General features: G+C 35.2%; 1 protein-coding gene across 1 annotated transcript in view; it reads right to left on the bottom strand.

The window, feature by feature from the left end:
- Positions 1-3345: 3345 nt before the first annotated feature.
- The window catches only part of Pus7 (pseudouridine synthase 7), an 84238-nt gene continuing 66243 nt past the window's right edge, over positions 3346-21340 (bottom strand). Inside the window, exons 13-16 of the mRNA XM_090372204.1 lie at positions 17203-17364; positions 15017-15086; positions 7523-7668; positions 3346-3473 (exon numbers count right to left, since the gene is read on the bottom strand). Of these exons, the coding sequence (XP_090228330.1) occupies positions 3346-3473; positions 7523-7668; positions 15017-15086; positions 17203-17364 (506 nt within the window). The remainder of the gene's footprint in view (positions 3474-7522; positions 7669-15016; positions 15087-17202; positions 17365-21340) is intronic.

The following is a 21340-nucleotide window of genomic DNA, read 5'->3' as shown; positions in this document are numbered from 1 at the left end:
TTGTCAATGATATATAGGAATTTTGCTAGCAGGGAAAAGGAGGTGATTGTCCCTCTGTATAAGGCAATGGTCAGGCCACGCCTTGAGTACTGCGTACAGGTCTGGAGGCCTCATTTTAGGAAGGATGTAGATTTGCTTGAGCGTGTACAGAGAAGAGCAACACGATTGGTGAGGGGAATGAAGGGATTCTCTTACCAAGAGAGGCTTAAGTTCTGCAAATTGCAGTGGCTGGAGACTAGGCACCTGCGCGGTGATCTGATTGAGGTCTATAAGGCCTTGAATGGGTTGAGCACGCTGAATTCTGATGGGATCCTTCCACTTGTTCAGATTACCAACCTACGGGGACATAAGTTCAAATTAAGAAAGGACAGATGTAGAATAGATGTGCGGAAATTTGCCTTTAGCCAGCGGGTGGTTAATTGCTGGAACAAACTTCCATCTGTCGTTGTAGAAGTTGATAGGTTAAATAAATTTAAGGAGGAACTGGACAGGCATTTGGAGGGAATGGTGTGATTTTTTTTTTTTTTTTTGGCTGATGCTGCATAAGCTCCTACACTTGCTTTCTTGCATCATGTGCCACTACTACTACTACTACTACTACTACTACTACTACTACACCATCGTATCGCAAAAATATTGTTTTTTGGTAATTCGTTCTATGACCTCGGAAGTTGAAATTTTCGCTAGATAGCTCTCTAAAAGGGATTTTATAGTGTATATTGTATTAGTTACCAATTCAAATCATTAAAATGCACTACACTTTCATCATTATCATATGTTCTGCTGTAAGAACCAATTTTAACGGCTTTGTGATATTTTTCTAAAGCACATTTCTGGAGGTCACAACCATAAAACAATAAAGACAATTTATTGGACTTTTCTGTTAGTGAAATCAATTATAAATGGGTAATAAACTCGATGTTACTGCATTTGCGAAAATACCGATAGCTGGTATTGTGGTTTTTTGCGTCATTATTATGGTGAAATGTGTTTCCCCTTTACTGAAATCTTCAATTGTATAAAAAACATAAATAAATTTTCTGAATCCTCTTCATTACTTTTTTTTTTTTTAAGCTTCGTAAACTTGTTACTCTGAGCAAATCATGTTAGTTGCAATTTGTGCATTCAGTTAAAAAAAATGCTTATGCATGCTATTGAAATTTAAAGGGAAAAGAGAAGATTATCTTGGAAATAAACACCTCGAAGTATTTCTGAAGACAACTTGTGCAACAAACCGAGTGCCAAGCCAATAATGAGTGATCAACGAGTGTGCATTTAGTCAAATGTTAAAGAATAAACATTATTTAACATTTGGAAGTCATAAATAATTTCTCTATTATTATAAATTGCTTGATTTTACAGGCTACATTTTCATTTCTTTAGATAAATCAATCATTGTTTAAATATAAACTAATTAGCTAACTAATTTCATTGTTGATAACGTAACCCCTATATTTAAAATCATGTCTATGGGAAATAAATTCCTGCTTTAAGAGTTTTTGCTTTACGAGCATGCACTAGGAACAAATTAACTCATAAAGTTAGGAACTACCTGTATATGGAGTGAAGGTATTAATGTTGGAGAGTGCCATAAGCAAACACAACAGGTCATAAACTACAAACTAAGATTCTGGACTACCTATGTTCAATGCTATTAGCACCTGCATGGTGGGATCAGCACTTTCTGTTGCTAGCAATCCATTCCTGCAGCCAGATATATGGGAGAAAGGCCTAAAATTCTAAAATCAGGTACTCAGGGTTCCAATCCTGGCTCCCTGGCTTGATTCTTTCTAAGGCAGTGATTTTTTTCACAGGTATTCAATCTTGTTCTTTAAAATCACAAATTTTCTCTTCATTTCCTTACTCTCTTTGCAGCTAACACATGCAAAGAAATCGTCTACGGCACTATTCTGCTAAAGCCAGCTCCAAATATATGATACCACTAGCAAAAGCAATATTACCATGACTCATAGGGGAATTGCCTGCAGCAATTTCTTCCTGAGTCATGTATTTACTATGGTCCTAATCGTTATATTACATCGAACTGAACTTAGAAAAATTGCAATAATATATTACAAAAATTTTAGCTTTAGACTGGAACTAAATGCTATTATTTTTATTTTATGTTCGTCAGCATTTTAGTAGAATTGTGGCAATCTATGGTGAAACAATACGATGCAAAATGCTCAATAAAACACTATAATACAAAGAACTTTTTAAAATATCCATCATGCCTGCCACTAATAAAAACATTTTTAGACATCTTCTTTTGTGAATTCTTTTAAGTAGTATTCTGTGTTTCATTGGATTTCTCGAATTGACTCAAATTGTTTTTCTTTCAAGTTCTGTGTTAATTTTGGGAACACCCAAAAGTTGCATAATGCTCCATCAGGAGAAGGGAATGTTTTTGTTAGCCAGATTCTTCAAATTTTGTTTTCAATATGACATCAGAAAAAAAAAAAAAAAAAAAAAAAACAGTGTTCACTCAAAGCAGTTTTCTATTAGACTGGCATGTAACAACAAGTTGAAACCTGTTATGTGCATGCTCATAAGATGTCACCATAAGCTCCACTCAATATTTATCTACCATTATGTGTTCAAGAATTATAAGATCATCCAACAAATGTTTTGATTAAATCATGTAGACCATGACAATGGTCTACAAGATCTGATTTTCATTACTGGTTATAGTAATTTTGAGCTACTGTTCTAATTTTTACCGGCTTTTTTCACACCGCGGATGAGTTAGTAGTTTCAGGTAAAGGTTGGTTGGTTGGTTATTTGATTTTTCATGGCGCACTGGTAGCTTATGCAATAATGCACTAAGTCAACTAGGTAACAGTTGTACTCCCTCCTTAAAAATTAGGTTTTTCATTCAGCATAGTATGGAATATACAGACACAATAAACTGAAGTCTCATAGCTGACAAGCAAACAAAAACAGACAAGGATATGCTATCTCTGATGTCTGTAACCCACTTTGATAGCATTTTAAAAAAATGTGATCACCACCTCAATCCATGCTTATACTTCTCTCTTTTATAACAAAACTTCATTGGTTTTGTTGAAGCAGAGGAAAATGAAGAAAGAAGTCTGCTTCAATAAAAAATTAACGTGCCCAGAAAACTAAAACACAATTTGAAATTTGAGGGATGGGAAATTGAAACATATTTTTTTGAAGATACCACTTCTTTGTTTAAACATTAAAAGTAATATACAAAGAATATATCTCTCATACTCCAAAAAGAAATCACAATATCATAAAAAATGCTAATATCTTTTATTTCATACAAGATTTGATATATATAATATATATATATATATATATAAAGATATTTCACATTTATCAGGAAAGACTTTCAGACTTCTGTGCTGATGCGGATGTGTCAATCTTCAGCACTTCTCTCAGAGCCATAGTTGCGTAAGATGAAGGTGGAAGACAAAACTCCAAATTGAGTGCTCTAGAAGAGCCACCTGAAATAAAATAAAATAATGACTACAGTTAACTATTTCATGAAATTAATTAACAATAATGAAAGCTGCACAGAAATAACTATTAAAATTATTAACAGACTTATAATTTTAATTGAATTATAAAAAAAACTTGAATTTTAACTATAAATTACTATAAATCACTTAGAAAATGCATCAAAATAATTTATTCATGCTCATTTACTTAGCTTTTTGCTTTAGATTAAGCATATATATCATCACTTTCTTTGTCTTCCATGATAATACACTTGACATCTAAAGATGCAAATTTTCATAGGGATAAAACGGCGAAATTCACGGGAATTCTGTGCATTTCAAAAATTCACAACAAAAATGCATGAATTTTCAAAATTCGTGCATTTTTTAGGTTCCCATTTGTCAGCTGGAACATGAAGAAAGATATTGCAGTAGTTAAAGGTAAAGGAATGGGTTTTAAAGGCAAAGCTAAAGGAATGCATTTGAATTGTGGAATACTTTTAAAGCAAAAATCACAGAAGAGGTGAAGGCATACATACCATTAAGGAAACATTAAGAACTAGATGTAGGTAAAGGCATGGGTTTCAACTTCAGAAGAGGAGACTTTGACAGTTTAAGGTGCTATATGACATCTGTGAACTGGGCGGATTGCTGAGAGATGGCGAATGCATTTGAATTTTGGAAAACTTTTAAAGTAAAAATCACAGAAGCCATAAAAGCATACATGCCATTAAGAAAATATTGCAGTAAGAGGATGACATAATGGATAATGGATTGTGGAGATGGCCGGTCAAATAGAGCAGAAAAAGACAGCATGGAATAGTTACAGAGCAATGAAAAGTACTGAAGCCTACAGCAGGTACAAGTTGATCTGTAATAGTACCACAAATAAGGTCAGGGATACCAAGGCTGTGTATGAGAGAGCATTGGCTAAGAGAGTAAAGAATGGGGACAAGGAATTTTTCATGTATGTGAATACAATAAAGAAAGCTAATCAGATTGGATTCTTGTACACTGAGTGTGGTAAAGTCTTAGATAACCCAGCTGCTGTTGCAGATGAATTCAATAGGTACTTTGCATCGGTCTTTACTGACGAAAGACCCTTCATGCTGAGAAAAGGCTGTGTGAGTGAGGCTGAGCCATACGGAATTAGTGATTTCGTAATTACAGATAACTGTTTATTAGAAAAACTTTTGAGCATAAAGGCAAATAAAAAAATAAGACTCTTGTGAGTTTATGGCATATATCTAGTAGTTCCATATATATATATCCATATTCTCCATGTGAATGGAGAGTACCTAAACCATTTACGATTTGTAGATGACATTGTGGTCATAAGCCAAGATCCCAAAGAATTAGAGGAAAATCTTAATCAGCTATGCAGAGTTAGTAAGGATTTTGGACTAAAGATGAATATGGCTAAAACAAAAGTAATGAACAAGTATGCCACAGAAAGGGACATAATGATTGAATGAGCAGTAATTGAAAAGGTGGAGTCATATACTTATCTGGGACAACTCATTAGCTGTAATAATGATAAATGGCTGGAAGTCAAGAGAAGAATAAATTTTGGATGGATAGCATATTCAGGAAATATAGTCACATACTGAGGAGCAATATCCCAATTTGTCTGAAATGTAAAATAATGAACCAATGTATACTCCCCACCATGACTTATGGAAGTGAAACTTGAGCACTCACCAAAAGAATGGAAGAGAAGCTGAGAACTACACAGCGAAGAATGGAATGAATTATATTGGGAATCAGACTGTTAGATAAGAAAAGAAACACGTGGATTAGGCAACAAACTCAAGTAAAGGACATTCTTATCAAAACTAAAGAACTAAAATGGTCTTGGGCAGGACACATAGCTCGAAGACATGATGACAGATGGACTAAGAAAATAACAGAATGGTACCCAAGAGGAGCTAGAAGAAAACCTGGAAGACAACAACAGAGATGGACAGATGAGATTCATAAGTTTGTGGGTAGTAAAATGGATGGCCATTGCACAAAACAGAAGGAACTGGAAAGTTACTGGAGAGGCCTTCATCCTGCAGTGGATTGAAAATGGCTGATGATAATCCAGTAGTTTTGAGGGAAACCACCAGGGAATGCATTGAACCACTGAGGTTAATTATGAGAGTATCTTTGGACTTGGGGATTCCTCTGGATTGGAGAAATGCCAACGTGTCTTCAATATATGAAGGCAGTTCTAAGAGTGAAGTTGGCAACTACAGACTGGTTGGTTTGACTTTAGTGGTAGGGAAAATGTTAAAGCAATGATTAAGAGTGCAATCCAGGAACATTTAGATAGATATGACATTCTTAAGGACACACAACATGGCTTTGTTAAGGGAAAATCATGTTTAACTAACTTAATAGGCTATTTTGATAATTACTCATGAGCTAGATGTAGGGAACAATTTCAACATAGTTTATTTGGATTTTAACAAAGCATCTGACTCGGTCCCCGATGAGAGGTTACTGTATAAGCTTGAACAGGTTGGGATTACTGGTAAGATTCTAAGATGGATTGCTGGGTGGCTGCAGGGTAGAAGGCAGAGGGTTGTGATTAATGGATATTCTTCAGATTGGTGTAACATCAGGAGTGTGGTCCTCAAGGATTGGTTCTTAGACCATTGTTGTTTCTCATTTTCATAAATGAAATTAACAAAGGGACAGAAGGTGTGATTTCAAAATTATTGATAGAGTTATTAATGATCGGTGCCAAACAGTGCTCCAGGATGACTTGAACAGACTTCAAAGATGGTCACAGAAGTGGCAGCTATATTTTAATGCTGCTAAATGCAAGGTCTTACACTTGGGGAATAGCAATCGCAAAGTAAATTATACACTTGGTGTGGCTGAATTAAAAACAGTGGAGGAGGAAAGGGACCTGGGAGTTATGATACAGGCAGACAGGAAAGCCCGTGGTGTCCTATCGATGATTTATAGGACAATATTCTGTAGAGATAGGGAGGTCATAATCCCACTATATAAGGCAATTGTAAGACCACATTTGGAATACTGTGTTCAAGTATGGATACCTCATTTAAAGAAAGATAATGAGCTTCTTGAAAGGGTCCAAAGATGGGCAACTCGAATGGCGAGATCGGCCAAAGGATGACTGTACGAGGAAAGACTCTGATTATGTGGGCCACAGAGCTTAGCAACTAGGCATCTTAGAGGTGACCCGATTGAGGTTTATAAGGCTTTGAGAGGGATTAGTAAAATGAATGAAGGTTGAATTTTCACTGTTATACAGAATTCCAGAAGTAGGGGCATAAATTCAAATTATAGGGGTTGAGATTCAGATTAGATTGTAGGAAATTTTCTTTTAGCCAGCAAGTTGTTAATTGCTGGAACAAATTGCCCTTGCAGGTAGTTGAGGCTGACAATTTGAATAAATTCAAAGGTCAACTGAATATTTACCTGTGAGGAGGGAAGCATGTAATTTGTATTTTATTATTTGGTGGGGTTATTTTTGCCAGTGCAGCAAAAGCATGCGGCTTCCTTGCACTATATGACAATTACTATTACTTGACAATGTATTATTCATTTATTGTTATATTATAATCTAGCACTGAATTACACAGTCTTATGCTACATTATTGTGGATTTGAACCTCCCAATCCCATCAACTACACAGTCACCTTGCATCCCAACACAAAACAGCCCTACAACCTCTACCAGGTACCAAAATTGCATGTAATTACAGTTGAATAAAAAGAAGTTTAATATGTTACTAAGTAACATTAAACAACATACATAACTGTCTAAACATCACACAATTTTTTAAATTAAAAAAAAAAAAATGTTTAATTAAAGAATATCCTTGAAATATGAGAACCAAACTAAATAAAACAAAAGGCTGTCTTGGATTTTAATAAATAAATTAAAATAACTTTTCTGTTTATACTTTGGAACAGCCAGGTAAGGTCATATGAGTTCACAAGAACATAGAGATATTCAGTAGTCATATGAGTTTGAACCACATCCACTAAAACATTTATACTTTGTACTCTTGCACTTACTCAGATACTAGTACTTACTTGTTTCTGTCAGTGAAATTCCCTGTAACTGATCCAAGTCACTTAATAGGAGCGGTTTTGTGGGATCTTCATATGGTACAATATGCCATGCAACCTTTTCAGGCTTAATCAAGATGTGACGGTATGATCCTCCTAAAGAGTATGTCCTATAAAATAATCAATTAATACATTTTTAATTAGCTCATTTTGAATTACCTCTTCATCACTTCCATTACTTCCAATATGTTTTCAGACTATAATATGTATAAAAATAAAAACATTATTAATTCTTTATATTACCCACATAAAAAAAATATTAAAATTCTGATTTAATCATAAATTATACTTCTAATTTGCTGTCATAAAATAAACTTCTTAAAAACACAAGAAGTTACTTTTTCAGGCAGTGTTGAGTGGCTAAAAAGTAATTTGAAAAGTTATTTTTTAATAACCACTCAACAGTCAGTTTTTTTTTTGTTCTTTTTTTTAAGAAAAGGTTTCAAAAATTGCCATCTTTTTTGTTCTACTTTCCAAAAACTGGTTGGCTTATAAGGCTGTCATGCATGTGTCTATGTTTCCATCCTAATTACATTGCTGGTTATAACCCAATGAAAACCGAATTTACACATAACCACCGTTTTTAAAGATGGCCACCATTTAAGTTAAACATCACCTAAACAGATTGTAAATGCATCTGTTTACAGTCTGATCCAAAGTGGACAAGAGATGAGAGTTCATCCTGACTAGTGGTACTTTTATTTTGATCTGCCATCTTGTAACAATATAGCCACACTTGAAATACAGGTGAATCTGATTGAAAAAGTTTTACAATACAAAACTGTCTTGCTGAACTAAAATCATCTTCACAGTCACCTTCTGAAGTAGTAAAAAACTGCAGCTATTATCAATCCACTGTAGGATGGAAGCCTCCTCAACAATTCATGTCGAGGGAAATGGACCATAATCTGTCATGCTGGTCCGGTGCGGGTTGGCACATTGACCGTATTTAGCAGTCAGGGGCTTGAACCCTGGTCTACTCAAAGAGTGTGTGCTATTGCACTCCTGTGCCTGACCATGACACAGAACCTGATTCACTAAGAGAAATTCTGATTTCTGAATGATGTTATCTACCAGTTTTGTTACAAAAATCAAGGTAATATAAAAGTAAATACAATAGAAGAAAAATTGAAGAAAAATTTTTAAAAAAAGGGGGAAAAATTTTTTTAAGGAAAGTTAGAACAAGTTATTTTTTCCTTATAATTGGCAATAACAAAGTGACAAAAGCACAGATTCAAATACTAGTCAAAGAAATCTTGATCAATGGCAAGTTAATATATGTTGATATTATTGAACTACTGAAAGTACCGCCATCTATTGTATACAGTAGCCAAATTATAATTATAGAAAAAATAACTGTTTTAGTGAAAAATTATATAATGCTACAATAGTTTAGTGAATAATGGCATTCAAAACAAAACAGAAACATTTAAATGCAGAGTGCATATACTAAAATTAATTAATAGACAAATTAATTTTAAAGTAGTGCATCTATCCACACCAAATGGACACGTCAGGCAAATGATTAAGGATTCATCAACAGATTTCAAAACTAAAACTGCAATTTTTATACGGAGAGAAAAATTTTCAACAAAAAAAAAAAAAAATAAGAAACGTTTTATTTATGCATAAATAAAAACTGCATTAAAAAAGGACAACAGTATGAATTATAGGTCCAAATAAGTGAGGTTTCACTGTGACTATTAACATTAGGAAACTGACATTTTAGTTTTAAAAAAGTCCATATAATATTGCTAATCAATATGAAGAAATAAAAAATTCTCTTATTACCATTTTATAATATTGTTAAAGTTCAGATGTGGAAATTAGATAGAATGGCCATTTAGGTTAGGAAATTCACTTTTTAAAAAATAACTGCTGCCACTATATTTTACATATACAGCGAATTTTCTAAAGTGGATGTTGTGGCACTTTTTTTTTTTTTTTGGGGGGGGGGGCAATGTGTCGTGTCCATAAAGATGTTGCTAAAATTTGGAATAATATCAGCTTTATTTTTTTCAGTGTTTTTCTTGCAATGCATATATTGATCTAATTAACAATATTTATTTCTTCACATGCTTAATACTTGGGGGCTGGTGAGCTCTGGACACTTTCTATTTTAAAGCTAACTGACAGTCGATTTTGGATGGCCTTAATTAAGCTTGTGGTTAGTACTACACATTTTCTCATCTTCTCTCCCTCTCACATGCTGTTGCCTAGAATTCTTAAATTAGGCAACAGTTAAGAACAACAAAGAAAGTTCCATGATGTTGCATTTACCATCAACTTACTGTGCAAATGTATCCCCAATTCACAAAGGAGGTTCGAAGGGTGACACGAATAATTACAGACCAGTTAGTTTAACTTCTGTTCCGGGTAAAATAATGGAGTCACTGGTTAAAGATGCATTGCAGGATCATCTAGACAAGACTGCAGCAATAATTCAGACACAGCATGGGTTTGTTAAGGGAAAGTCTTGTCTGACAAATTTGATTGGTTATTATGATGTGGTCACAAAGGAACTGGATGCAAAAAATAATTTTGATATCATATACTTGGATTTCAGGAAAGCTTTTGACACTGTTGCGCATGGAAGACTACTGTACAAATTGGAGCAGAATGGTATTAAGGGTAAGTTGCTACAATGGATAAAAGGATGGTTAAGTGGGAGAAGACAGAGGGTGGTAATCAATGGGTACTGCTCTTCGTGGACTAATGTTATTAGTGGAGTCCCACAGGGTTCGGTGTTGGGTCCACTGTTGTTTTGTATATTTATCAATGATATTGATGAAGGTATATCAGGCTTAATGTCCAAGTTTGCAGATGACACGAAGGTTGGCAGGGTTGTTAATGACAGTAATGGCAGTGTGCTACTGCAACAGGATCTAGATAATTTGGGTAGATGGGCTAAGAAGTGGCAACTGAAGTTTAACCTTGACAAATGCAAAGTACTGCATATGGGTAGAAGTAACAACAGAGAAACGTACCAACTGTGTGGTACTACACTTAAGGTGGTAGAAAATGAAAAAGACCTGGGAGTAATTGTGCAGTCAGATATGAAGTTTTCTGAGCAATGTAGACAGGCTGCTAGGGCAGGTCATGGGGTTTTGTCAATGATATATAGGAATTTTGCTAGCAGGGAAAAGGAGGTGATTGTCCCTCTGTATAAGGCAATGGTCAGGCCACGCCTTGAGTACTGCGTACAGGTCTGGAGGCCTCATTTTAGGAAGGATGTAGATTTGCTTGAGCGTGTACAGAGAAGAGCAACACGATTGGTGAGGGGAATGAAGGGATCCTCTTACCAAGAGAGGCTTAAGTTCTGCAAATTGCAGTGGCTGGAGACTAGGCACCTGCGCGGTGATCTGATTGAGGTCTATAAGGCCTTGAATGGGTTGAGCACGCTGAATTCTGATGGGATCCTCCCACTTGTTCAGAATATGAACCTACGGGGACATAAGTTCAAATTAAGAAAGGATAGATGTAGAATAGATGTGCGGAAATTTGCCTTTAGCCAGCGGGTGGTTAATTGCTGGAACAAACTTCCATCTGTCGTTGTGGAAGTTGATAGGTTAAATAAATTTAAGGAGGAACTGGACAGGCAATTGGAGGGTATGGTGTGATTTTTTTTTTTTTTTTTTTTTGGCTGATGCTGCATAAGCTCCTACACTTGCTTTCTTGCATCAAGTGCCACTACTACTACTACTACTACTACTACTAACTTGAAGATATGGAAAAATAAGTAAGGGGTGTTGAATAATTACAAAATACAAATACTGGGTGGAGTGTTGAATTATTTTTCACATGTGCAAAGTTATCGGCATCAAAAAAAGTTTAGAAAGCACTGACAGACAGTATACACTACCTTCCAAAAAGTATCTGAACATATATCATTTTCGGAGTGATGTCAGTGCCACTCATTTCAATACCATGTTGGATCCCCATTTATAAGTGTATGTTAGCAATCTTGCAATGAATGATAGACTGCAGCAGGTATAGTTCTCCTGCAGAATAGTGACTGGCTGAACTACTGATGTGGGGCATTTTTTGACCCTCTCTACTTTCCAGTTCATCCCACACACATTCCCAAGGCTTCAAATTAGGACTCTGTGCTGACCACTTCAACTTTTGTATGTTCATATACATGAATGATTCTCAAACAGCACTAGCAGCATGGCATGGGGAATTAACCTTTTGAAACAAACATGTATCTCTATCAAATTCCTGGTAGAAATCATGGAAGTGTCCAAAGCATTAAGGTAGGCATTAGCACATGATTCTCACACAACCAGCAATGATCCTAGGCCATACCAGGGTCTTACATGGGCCTCACTCACACTGGCCCATTTAAGCAGAATAAGGAAGGTGCAGCAAGATTTATCACTCCATAGAACTAATTTCTAATTTTCTATGTTCTATATCAAATTCCACGACTGAGCTCCACAGTCGTGATTTTCACGACTGTGGAGCTCAACCCCTGTTGATGCCTTAAACTCTTACCTGATATTTTGCAAGGATGTCTAGTAAGACTGCCATAATATCCCTCCAAGTACCTTCTGGATATGTAGATTAACCTTGACTTGTAGATGTAGATTAATCTGTGATTTTCCTGGGTGTTGCTGGATGGTGGTACCATCATGCATCCATTTCATGAACACATCATTGGCGATCAATTTTGGTTAATATAGCAGTTGCACATATTGAGAGGCAGCAATGCAACATCTGCCAATAATCACCTGGTAGAGTAAAAGCCTGGGGCTTTCTTGTGCCATATGGCTAATACTAATATTAAGAATAACCCTCCCAAAATTAGTCACCTCGGCTCCAGGTGCCACGATGAGAACAACTAACTTTTATGGATTATATACCAGTATGAGTCAATGTTTATCCAGGAAGATCAACTGGATTATGAAAACAGGAGTTCCTAGATACTTCTGGGAGAGTAATGTATAACGGAATTTTTGGCTTGGAATAAAAAAAAAATACTAAGAAATAATCAGAAAAGGCATATGCTATAAGCATTTAAATATTGTGTAAAACATTACTCTAATGTTCTTAATCATATTATGAAGCAAAATGTCATTCTAATAGTAAATTCACCTAACAGAAACAGCACGAAACTATTTCAGATATGTGATTATGAAAGCATGAATAGGAGAGCATAAAAAATACACTGAAAGGGACATAATTTCAATGCATGGTCAGTAGCAACATTTATGGAGAAGTAATCAGGAATAAAATTCCCTGAAAATATGTGGTTTCAATAAAATGAAAATATAAATTAAGTTTAATTTAATGTTTAATTTTTTTTAATGAGATTTTATTTATTATTTGTAAAGGGGGAGGGGTAATATACACAAGATACTCCCCAACCCAAACAATCATTAAAATGCATTATTTTACAAAACATACCATACCATACACTAAAATATGAAGAACTGAGGAAAATGCTGGTTGTTTTTAAATGCCGTACATAAGTATCATGTTTTTACTGTAAAGGGCTGCAGTGTTAAGAAAATTCTAGAAGTATATGGATACCATCACACATATCCATAAAATGAATTTATTTCATTTTCTGAATATTTATGTATTTTTAAACTTCATCTTAGTATTAATAATGCTAGATGACATTTAGATATCAATACAGATATGCATAAAATTAATTTATTTATTATCAGCTGCATTATTATTCTAAGAAAATTAAATAACTTTTTGGAAATGGTCAAAATATATTTCAAAATGTTTTTTAGCTGCAAAAAAAGTAGTGCCGATATTACATAATATGCATATTTTTTGTGGTATCCTCCATAGCTGTATGGTGACCAGGCTATAAAATTCATAACAATTATGTAAAATCCACAGCATCTGCCATGTCTATATACACTGGTGTGCAAGATTTAAGGGTTTTTTTTTTTTTTTTTTTTTAGGAGCATTAGCAACTAAGGCCATATTGCTCTGGGATATGCGGTGGTCATTTCCTGACCTTTCCCCATCTTCCGCATTTGGTGGTGACAAGCTCGAACCCCGGTCTAATCAAGAAGCTTGTTTGTTTGTTATTTGGTTTTTAGGAGCATTAGCAACTAAGGCCATATTGCTCCGGGAATATGCAGTGGTCATTCCCTTGACCTTTCCGCATCCTCCGTATTTGGTGGTGACGGGCTCGAACCCCGGTCTAATCAAGAAGCATGTGATACGCATTACTGCTCCTTCCCACCTGGCTATGGAGGCGCCCACAAGATTTAAGGACCAGTCAGGTTTTCACCTGTAGCTTCTCATAGGAGTGGCCTGGATATGAGAAAAGCCTACGAAAAGGAACCTTGTGAGGTACAGAAATGACGAAGGAAACAACACCGACACAACAATGGAAACAAAACGGTACAGAGGCACTTTATTCAAAAATGGCAACATAGCACTGGCTACCATGATACAGATGCATCACTGCCAAAAATGGAACAAAGGGAAGAGCTTGTCCTCAGTAGATATGGCCACCCCTAATGTCGATGCAAGCTTTGCACTGCCTGTCCATTCTTAGAACAATGTTGTTGATAAGTTCTTGCAGTAACATCGTCCACTCCTCTGTCAGTGCCATCTTCAGCTGGTGAACATTTTCTGGTGAGTGTGGATGTGCCTCTAGGCGTCTCCCCAGAGCATCCCATATGTGTTCGATGGGATTTAGATCGGTCGGGGGAACGGGCAGGCCAATCCATACAAACAGTGTCCTCACCTTATAAAAGTATATCAACAGCTGCAGTGCAATGGGGTGTGGCGTTATCATCCATAAACATGAACTTGGGGCCAATGGCACCTCAGAACAGATGCACATGGGGAAGGATTATCTCAGTACAGTAGTGTGCACCGGTTACAGTACTGCCTTCCTGTATCTGGAGTTGTGTACATCCTTCCAACACAATACCTCCCCAGATGAGAACACCTCGAGTGCCATATTGATCCCTTTCAGTGATGTTTGCAGGGTGATACCTTGTGCCAACCTCTCGCCAGATCGCTGCTGAGACTGAATCTAGTCTCGTCAGTAAAGTACCTTAAGTAAAGATTTTGTGGTTGTAACCTTTAGAAATAGTGTTGGCCCTTATGTTTTGCACACCAGTGTATAATGCGACAAGAAAAAATGCTATCCAACAAAGAGATCTTTGGTGAATAGCAACTAGAAATTCTGTATACTTTAATCAAAGTTTTCTGAACTATATAAAAGAATATGCAAAAGAATAAGAGCTTGTGAAAAAAAAAAAAAAAAAAAAAAGATTTTCATGCTAACTTACTTCCAAACTTATTTATGTGTGTAAGCAGAACAGAACTGTACGCACAAAAAGAAAGCAAAGTATTATAAATATAAAATTTACAACTGTTTATTGTACGCCGTTAAAATAAATATAATAATATATTAAAAAGAATTAAGTTACCATTTACCATATTACGTTGCATATATCTGATAAAAGTACTTACTTGACTTTAGAATGAAAACTGTAGAGATCTAGTCCATCACTTATAAGCAATTCTCTGTACCAGTCTTCAACTGAAAGAGAATGGCATATTAATTTAAAATTCATTTTTTAAAGTCCTGCATAGTGATTTACAAGGTGAGATTATAATGGTCATATGCAGAGCATTTTAAGGCATTTTTAAAAGTTAATGATATATTTGTTCAGTCCACCTTTGTATACACACAAAGGTGGACTGAAAAGTGTCTCTTATTGCATAACTTTTGAAGGAATAGAGATAATCAAAAACAACAAATGTGCTGATTGATAAAAAAAGTTGTTGTTAATTTGATGTTCATTTTCCTATGTATGCACACCTAACTCAATGCATTTCATCCAGTTAACAAGTGTCTAACAAGTTTTTGTATATCATTCAAATAAAATTCTTTCTGCTGAGAAGCTAACATAGGCTACTTTAACTTCTTCGACAAGAGTTTCATTTGTCTCAGAGATGTTCTTTAAGCCATGATAACAAAAAGTCACCTAGAATCAAATCTGGACTATAGAGAAGACACCAGAACAACTTAAAATTTCAGCAACAAAACTGATAATGGTGCATAGCTGCAGAAGAGTTGTGCAACATTGCAATACTTCCATGGCCTTACTCATTTGACTCATATTTTGAGCTTATCCACTGTCTCAGTGTACTGGACTGAATTGACTGTGGTTAATTTTTCCAAAAATTCAGTGTGGGTAACATTCAGAGTTCCAAAAAAACAGTGAACATCATTTTGCCAGCTGATGCTTAGACTCTGGCATTTTAATTTTGTATATAGAGATGTTTTACTGTAAAATCCCTTGGACTATCTCTTGTTTTCCAGGTCATAATTGTGAATCCAGGATTCAATAGGATCAATAGCTCTAATATTTTTGAAAGAAAGAAAGTCATAAACTTAACTGTACATCGTTTAAACCACATGTTCAAAGATGATTATTTATTTATTAGTGGCAAATGATGCAAGAAAGCAAGCTTATACAGATATGATTCCATTTAAAACAGCATAACTTGTAAACAAACAATTACATCATCTAGAACCACTTCTTAATCTGGCTACAAAGTACCCAAATGCTCATGAGAACAGCATACAAACTAATGCAGTGGTTTCCTGTGTCCATGTAAATAAATTTCTGTTTATTCTCCAGATGGTCAAGGCCAGAAGGGTTTACAAATTCATTGACTGCATACATATTAAATTATTAATGGCAGCAAGATTTTCAGCAACACAATTATAATACACCATGTATATTTTTATGACAGTGTAAGGGCCTGAACCCACAACCTCCTCACCCACATATGTTAACCAAAGGTCATATATTATAAAAAAGAATATAATAACCGTGTTCTAAAACTCTTTTACAATGGATCACAGTCAGCCTAACTGTACTCATATTCCTTTTTGTATAGGAATACACAAATATGTGTGATACACAAAAGCATACACAAACCCCACTTTTCCATGACTGGCAAACTCAAACCAGAGTAAAAAAGCCTTTAAAGTTCCTCCAGTCAATGTCTATTAATAAGGTACTTATATTAATAACTTATATGGTCTTAATAAATATATATGTACAAGAATTAAAAATATTCTGATCCCTGTATATATTTGGTGTTAAGATGCTATAAGATAAAATTGTCAACTTTGAACAGATTTCACATACAATAGTGAATTTTTTACAACTGCAATCCCTTACAATTTTCAAGATAAGCAGTATTTTACATAATATTTTTTACTTAAAAGGTTACGTTTATTGCTAGTTTCTTGATTAAATGTGGTCGCTCGCAAAAAATCCCCTCTAGACTTAAATGTTTTTTCTTTCTTTTTTTTTCCATTTCATTCATCAAATGACAAAGGGGCATGTAAATTTTCCCACTGAAAAACAACATAATATAGTAGCATACCAAATAGAACAGCAATAGCCATCTGATTTAGTTCATACATTCTTTAATATATTTTTGAAGACCTTCATATCACTTAAAAATTTTCAAAGAAAGAAGAAAAAATAACTTTTATAATTTACATATATACTCATGGGAGAAAGGTCGCATACCACCAATTGACTACTGAAACTGAAATATCTGCATAAGTACACAAATTTCTTCTGATTAATAATTTAAAATGCAACATTCGTAAATTTATTCACAAAAAGTACCTTCATTCTTCGGGTATGTTATGGAATGTCCAGGAAGAGGAAGGACCACATCATAAATGCTGATTTCGCCAATTTTTAAGTCTTCTTCTGTTATAACTTTGGGTGTTGCTTTTGTTGGTTTGTCTCCAAATCCATCAGCATTAAAATCTTCAACAGCTTGATCTAAATTGATCAGAAACAAGTTGGATATTGAACTTTGAGGAAAAAAATGCAAGACAGTGACTTATTTAAATATACAATTAAAGAACCTATGGTAAAATTGATTGGAAGAAAATGTCTAATTTGAATGTGTAGAAACAATAACAGCGTATTAATTAATTTTCTGTTAAGAAAATTAATTAATACGCTGTAAGGGGGAAAAAAAAATAAATAATAATAATACGAGGGCATTTGATAAGTTCAAAGGGTTTATATGAGGTAACATCAAAATAGGCCACTTTGTAGTCAGTGCACTTTTGGCATCAATGCTGTAATGTGTTGATTCCAGCTGCAAAGAAGCTTTCTTTTTGGCTTCCAGGAATGCATTCACTGCAGCAATGACATCGCTGTCAGTGGGAAAACAGATGCTAGCTAGGTATTTTTTAAATTAGGAAATAGGTAAAAATCTGATGGTGTTAGATCTAGTGAATATAGGGTATGGCCCAAGATTTAAAAGCCACACTCATGCAGTGCAGCCATAGTAATGGCAGTGGCAATGCAGCCATGGCAATCACTTGTGAGCAGGTGCACTGTCCCAGCTGAACAAGACTCCTTTTCTGAGTTTTCCTTGGTATTTGTCTGTGATGTTTTCAAGCAATCACCACACAAGGTTTGCATAATGTGATTCTGTGACTGTTTGGCTTTTCTGATGGAAATCCATTAGCAATGCTTCATCAGCATTCAAAAACACCACCTTGTCAGCAGAAGGAACCAACTTGGCTTGCTTTGGAGGGGGAAAAAGAGCTGTTTCCTCTGTTTGGACTGCTCCTTTGTCTCTGGCTGAAAGCGACAGACCCACATCTCGTTCAAGGTGATAAAACCTTGAAAGGAAATTTTTTGGATCTGCTTGAAAACAATGCAAATGTTCACTTGACTTGAACAACCCTTGTGTATTTTTGATCTGTTGTCAACATCTTTGAGAACCATCATGCTGACACCTTTTTCATAGCAAGAACCTCTGTAATTGTGTGATACACACATTCAGATTAGATGCCCAAAATGGCGCGCAATGTACCAAATTGTCACTCATCACCAGCTCACACACACAGTATCAACAACTTCTGGAGTGATCGATGTTGCAGGTCTTCCACAGTGGGGTTCATCTTGCAAGCTCTCCCTCCTTTGTTTAAATTCTCCTGCCCACTTCTTAACCATGGAATAGGAAGGGGCATCCTCCCCTACAGGATATGTAACCATAGCCTTATGAATTGCCTGTGGAGTTAGTCCCTTTTTACAAAAATATTGGATGGCTGCACGGGGAGTGATTTTGTCCATCTTTTCTCATTCACACTACTTTGTTTACTTCAGGACTTGAAATTGAAAAATACATAACTGAAACTGCACAAAACTTGGTGGGTTAATATCTGAAGTGTTATACATTAGGTGCAGAAAATTTTAACACTGTAACACTACCCTTTCATACTTGAAACACAAACTTTTTGAACACTGCTCGTACTGCAGTGTTCTAAAATTCTTTTACTCAGGTCCACTTTATAATGCAATCAGTCCATTCATAATTCCCTTCCATACAGTTTGAGAACTAAATGGGTTAAAATTCTTAATATCCTGCAATAATGATGAAGAACATAAAACTTCATTTCCAGCACTTCAACTAATACACCATATCTGAAACAATAAAAGATGTGAAATTAGGATTATTTTCAACTTTTGTTACACACAGACATGTTAAAATTATTTAGACTGTTATACTAGTCTGGATCACTCTCCCGATACAACACATTCATATTGTGTGTTTGTAGAAATGTGTTCGTTCACAAGACAATTTGCATATTATAGGTGCTAAAAATCTGAGTTAACTCACTGGGAACCTTACATGCTATACCTGAGATCTGTAATTACAGCCTTGCCGAAGAGGACTTTTTACAAATTCCTCCAATCATCAATGGAAATTGAACCCAGACCTCTCCAAGTGAGTGGCAGACAGCAATATACTGTGCCAGTTAAGCTGCCACACAGGACATTTTAGACCAGAAATATCCAACCGTTCCAAAGCACAGGCCACTTTTATACCATCCTCATTGTGTTTCACATTGGAAACATACATTCTTCATAAGCTACATCCAAAAACAGCTGAACATTGTTATTTTACAGACACATTACATATATATCATTACTGTAAAATAAAATTCTATAATGTAATAAAATATAAGCCAACCTTTTTATTATCTGTATGAAATAATTATAAAGATATTTTTCCTTAATAAAAAGGATGCCTGGCACTTTTTATCATCACCATTCCTATTCTTATCAGTCAAACTTAAACTTAAGTTTTGTGAAGGTGTGGTTAAACCTTTTTTGTCACTGTGTCCATTAAAAGATTTTGGAAACTTTAAAATTCCAAGAAGCTACTAACCTTTAACTTCTAGAAAAAATTTATGGTGAAAATTATTGTTTTTATTAGAAAAAAGGCCTTGTGTGTTGGGATCATATCAATAATAAAATTATTTGAGACAACCAAATGAACTGTATTAAAATAAATATCCTTTCCTGGATGTGATGATAAACCATGTGCATTCATGCCTTGAAACTTTTGTTTTCAGAAAGTCCACATGTACGAACCAATTTACTAACTATGGGCTTGCACATGCCCCTGAGAATTTCAAGAGTACTATTCACACTTTAGCCAGACATCGATAGGTTTGTGGTTGCATTACACCCGTCCACAAAGAAATACTGAATTCTTATCTACTGTCTACCTCCCACTATCCAGGCATTTCCTAATGTCTTGCATGGGTACTACAGAATTAACGTACATATACAACTTCCTGGCAAGTATCTGATTACTAATTTAAAAAAGCCCCATCCCTTTGTTATGCAAAGCGGTTTGAATACCACATGGGTGCCCAGATTATGGAGTATATTACAATGGTGAAGCTAGCAGGAGATTGGAAGACCAATTTTGCCTGCTCCACCACTGATGAACATTACTGGTTAACAGGTTACTAATAACATGTTACTGCCAATTTTGCCTGCTCCCCCATTGATGAACATTACTGGAAAGTACAATGTGATAAACTTGACTCCCCCACAATAATGTTGAAATTATTGACTAATCACACAATTTCCATTTTTGCTTGTGGTACTCCATATATCTGTAACAGGCCCGAATTTTAACTGCAATACAGGTACTCTGCATCCATCACATTATGGAATCCACTATCCCACAATATGATGAGCATTAGAGCACTCGCAATATTGTTGATAATGCACAGTTTACTGATGACAGCTCCTGATTAGCTGTTTTTTTTCTTTTTTTTGTGCATCATCTTGTCCTACTTTCCCTCTATCATGTGATAAATCGCTATTATTGTGCCATGCACTATTTAGTTGACAAAGAGGTATTGAAAGTTGAAAGTTACTTACTCATGTTTTGTGATAGTAGTAGTAGTAGTAATGGAGGCATGTGATGCAAGAAAGCATGTGTATGAAAAAAAAAAAAAAAAAAATTGCACATCCATTCCCTCTAAAAGTTTGTCTAGTTCCTCATTGAATTTATTTAAGCTATCAACTTAGTATTAGTAACGGCCGCATGGTGCAAGAAAGCCTATGGGTTATGCTGTACCAGCCAAAAAAAAAAAAAAAAAAAAAAAATACGAACAAAACTGACAAAAAAAAATAAATAAATAACTAAATAATAATAATTAATAAAAAAAAAAAAAAGGAAATTAAACCAATCATCCTATGCGCTTCCCTTACCCGAAAGTACTATCCAGATGACCTTTGAATTTCCCCAAACTGTCGGCCTCTACCACCCATGAAGGCAACTTATTCCAGTAATTTATAACTCGCTGGCTAAAATAAAACTTCCTGCAGTCCAATCTAAACATTTCCCCCCATAACTTGAATTTATGTCCCCTAGTTCTCGCATCATTTATAATCTTGAAAATTTTGTCCTCATTCATTTTACTGATGCCTCTCA

Source organism: Mastigoproctus giganteus, chromosome 4 (assembly GCF_048544385.1).
Source record: "Mastigoproctus giganteus isolate SK-2022 chromosome 4, ASM4854438v1, whole genome shotgun sequence".
Classification (NCBI taxonomy): Eukaryota; Metazoa; Arthropoda; class Arachnida; order Uropygi; family Thelyphonidae; genus Mastigoproctus; species Mastigoproctus giganteus.
The sequence above is the reverse complement of the archived record's forward strand: the minus strand, read 5'-3'. Positions and strand labels throughout refer to the sequence as shown.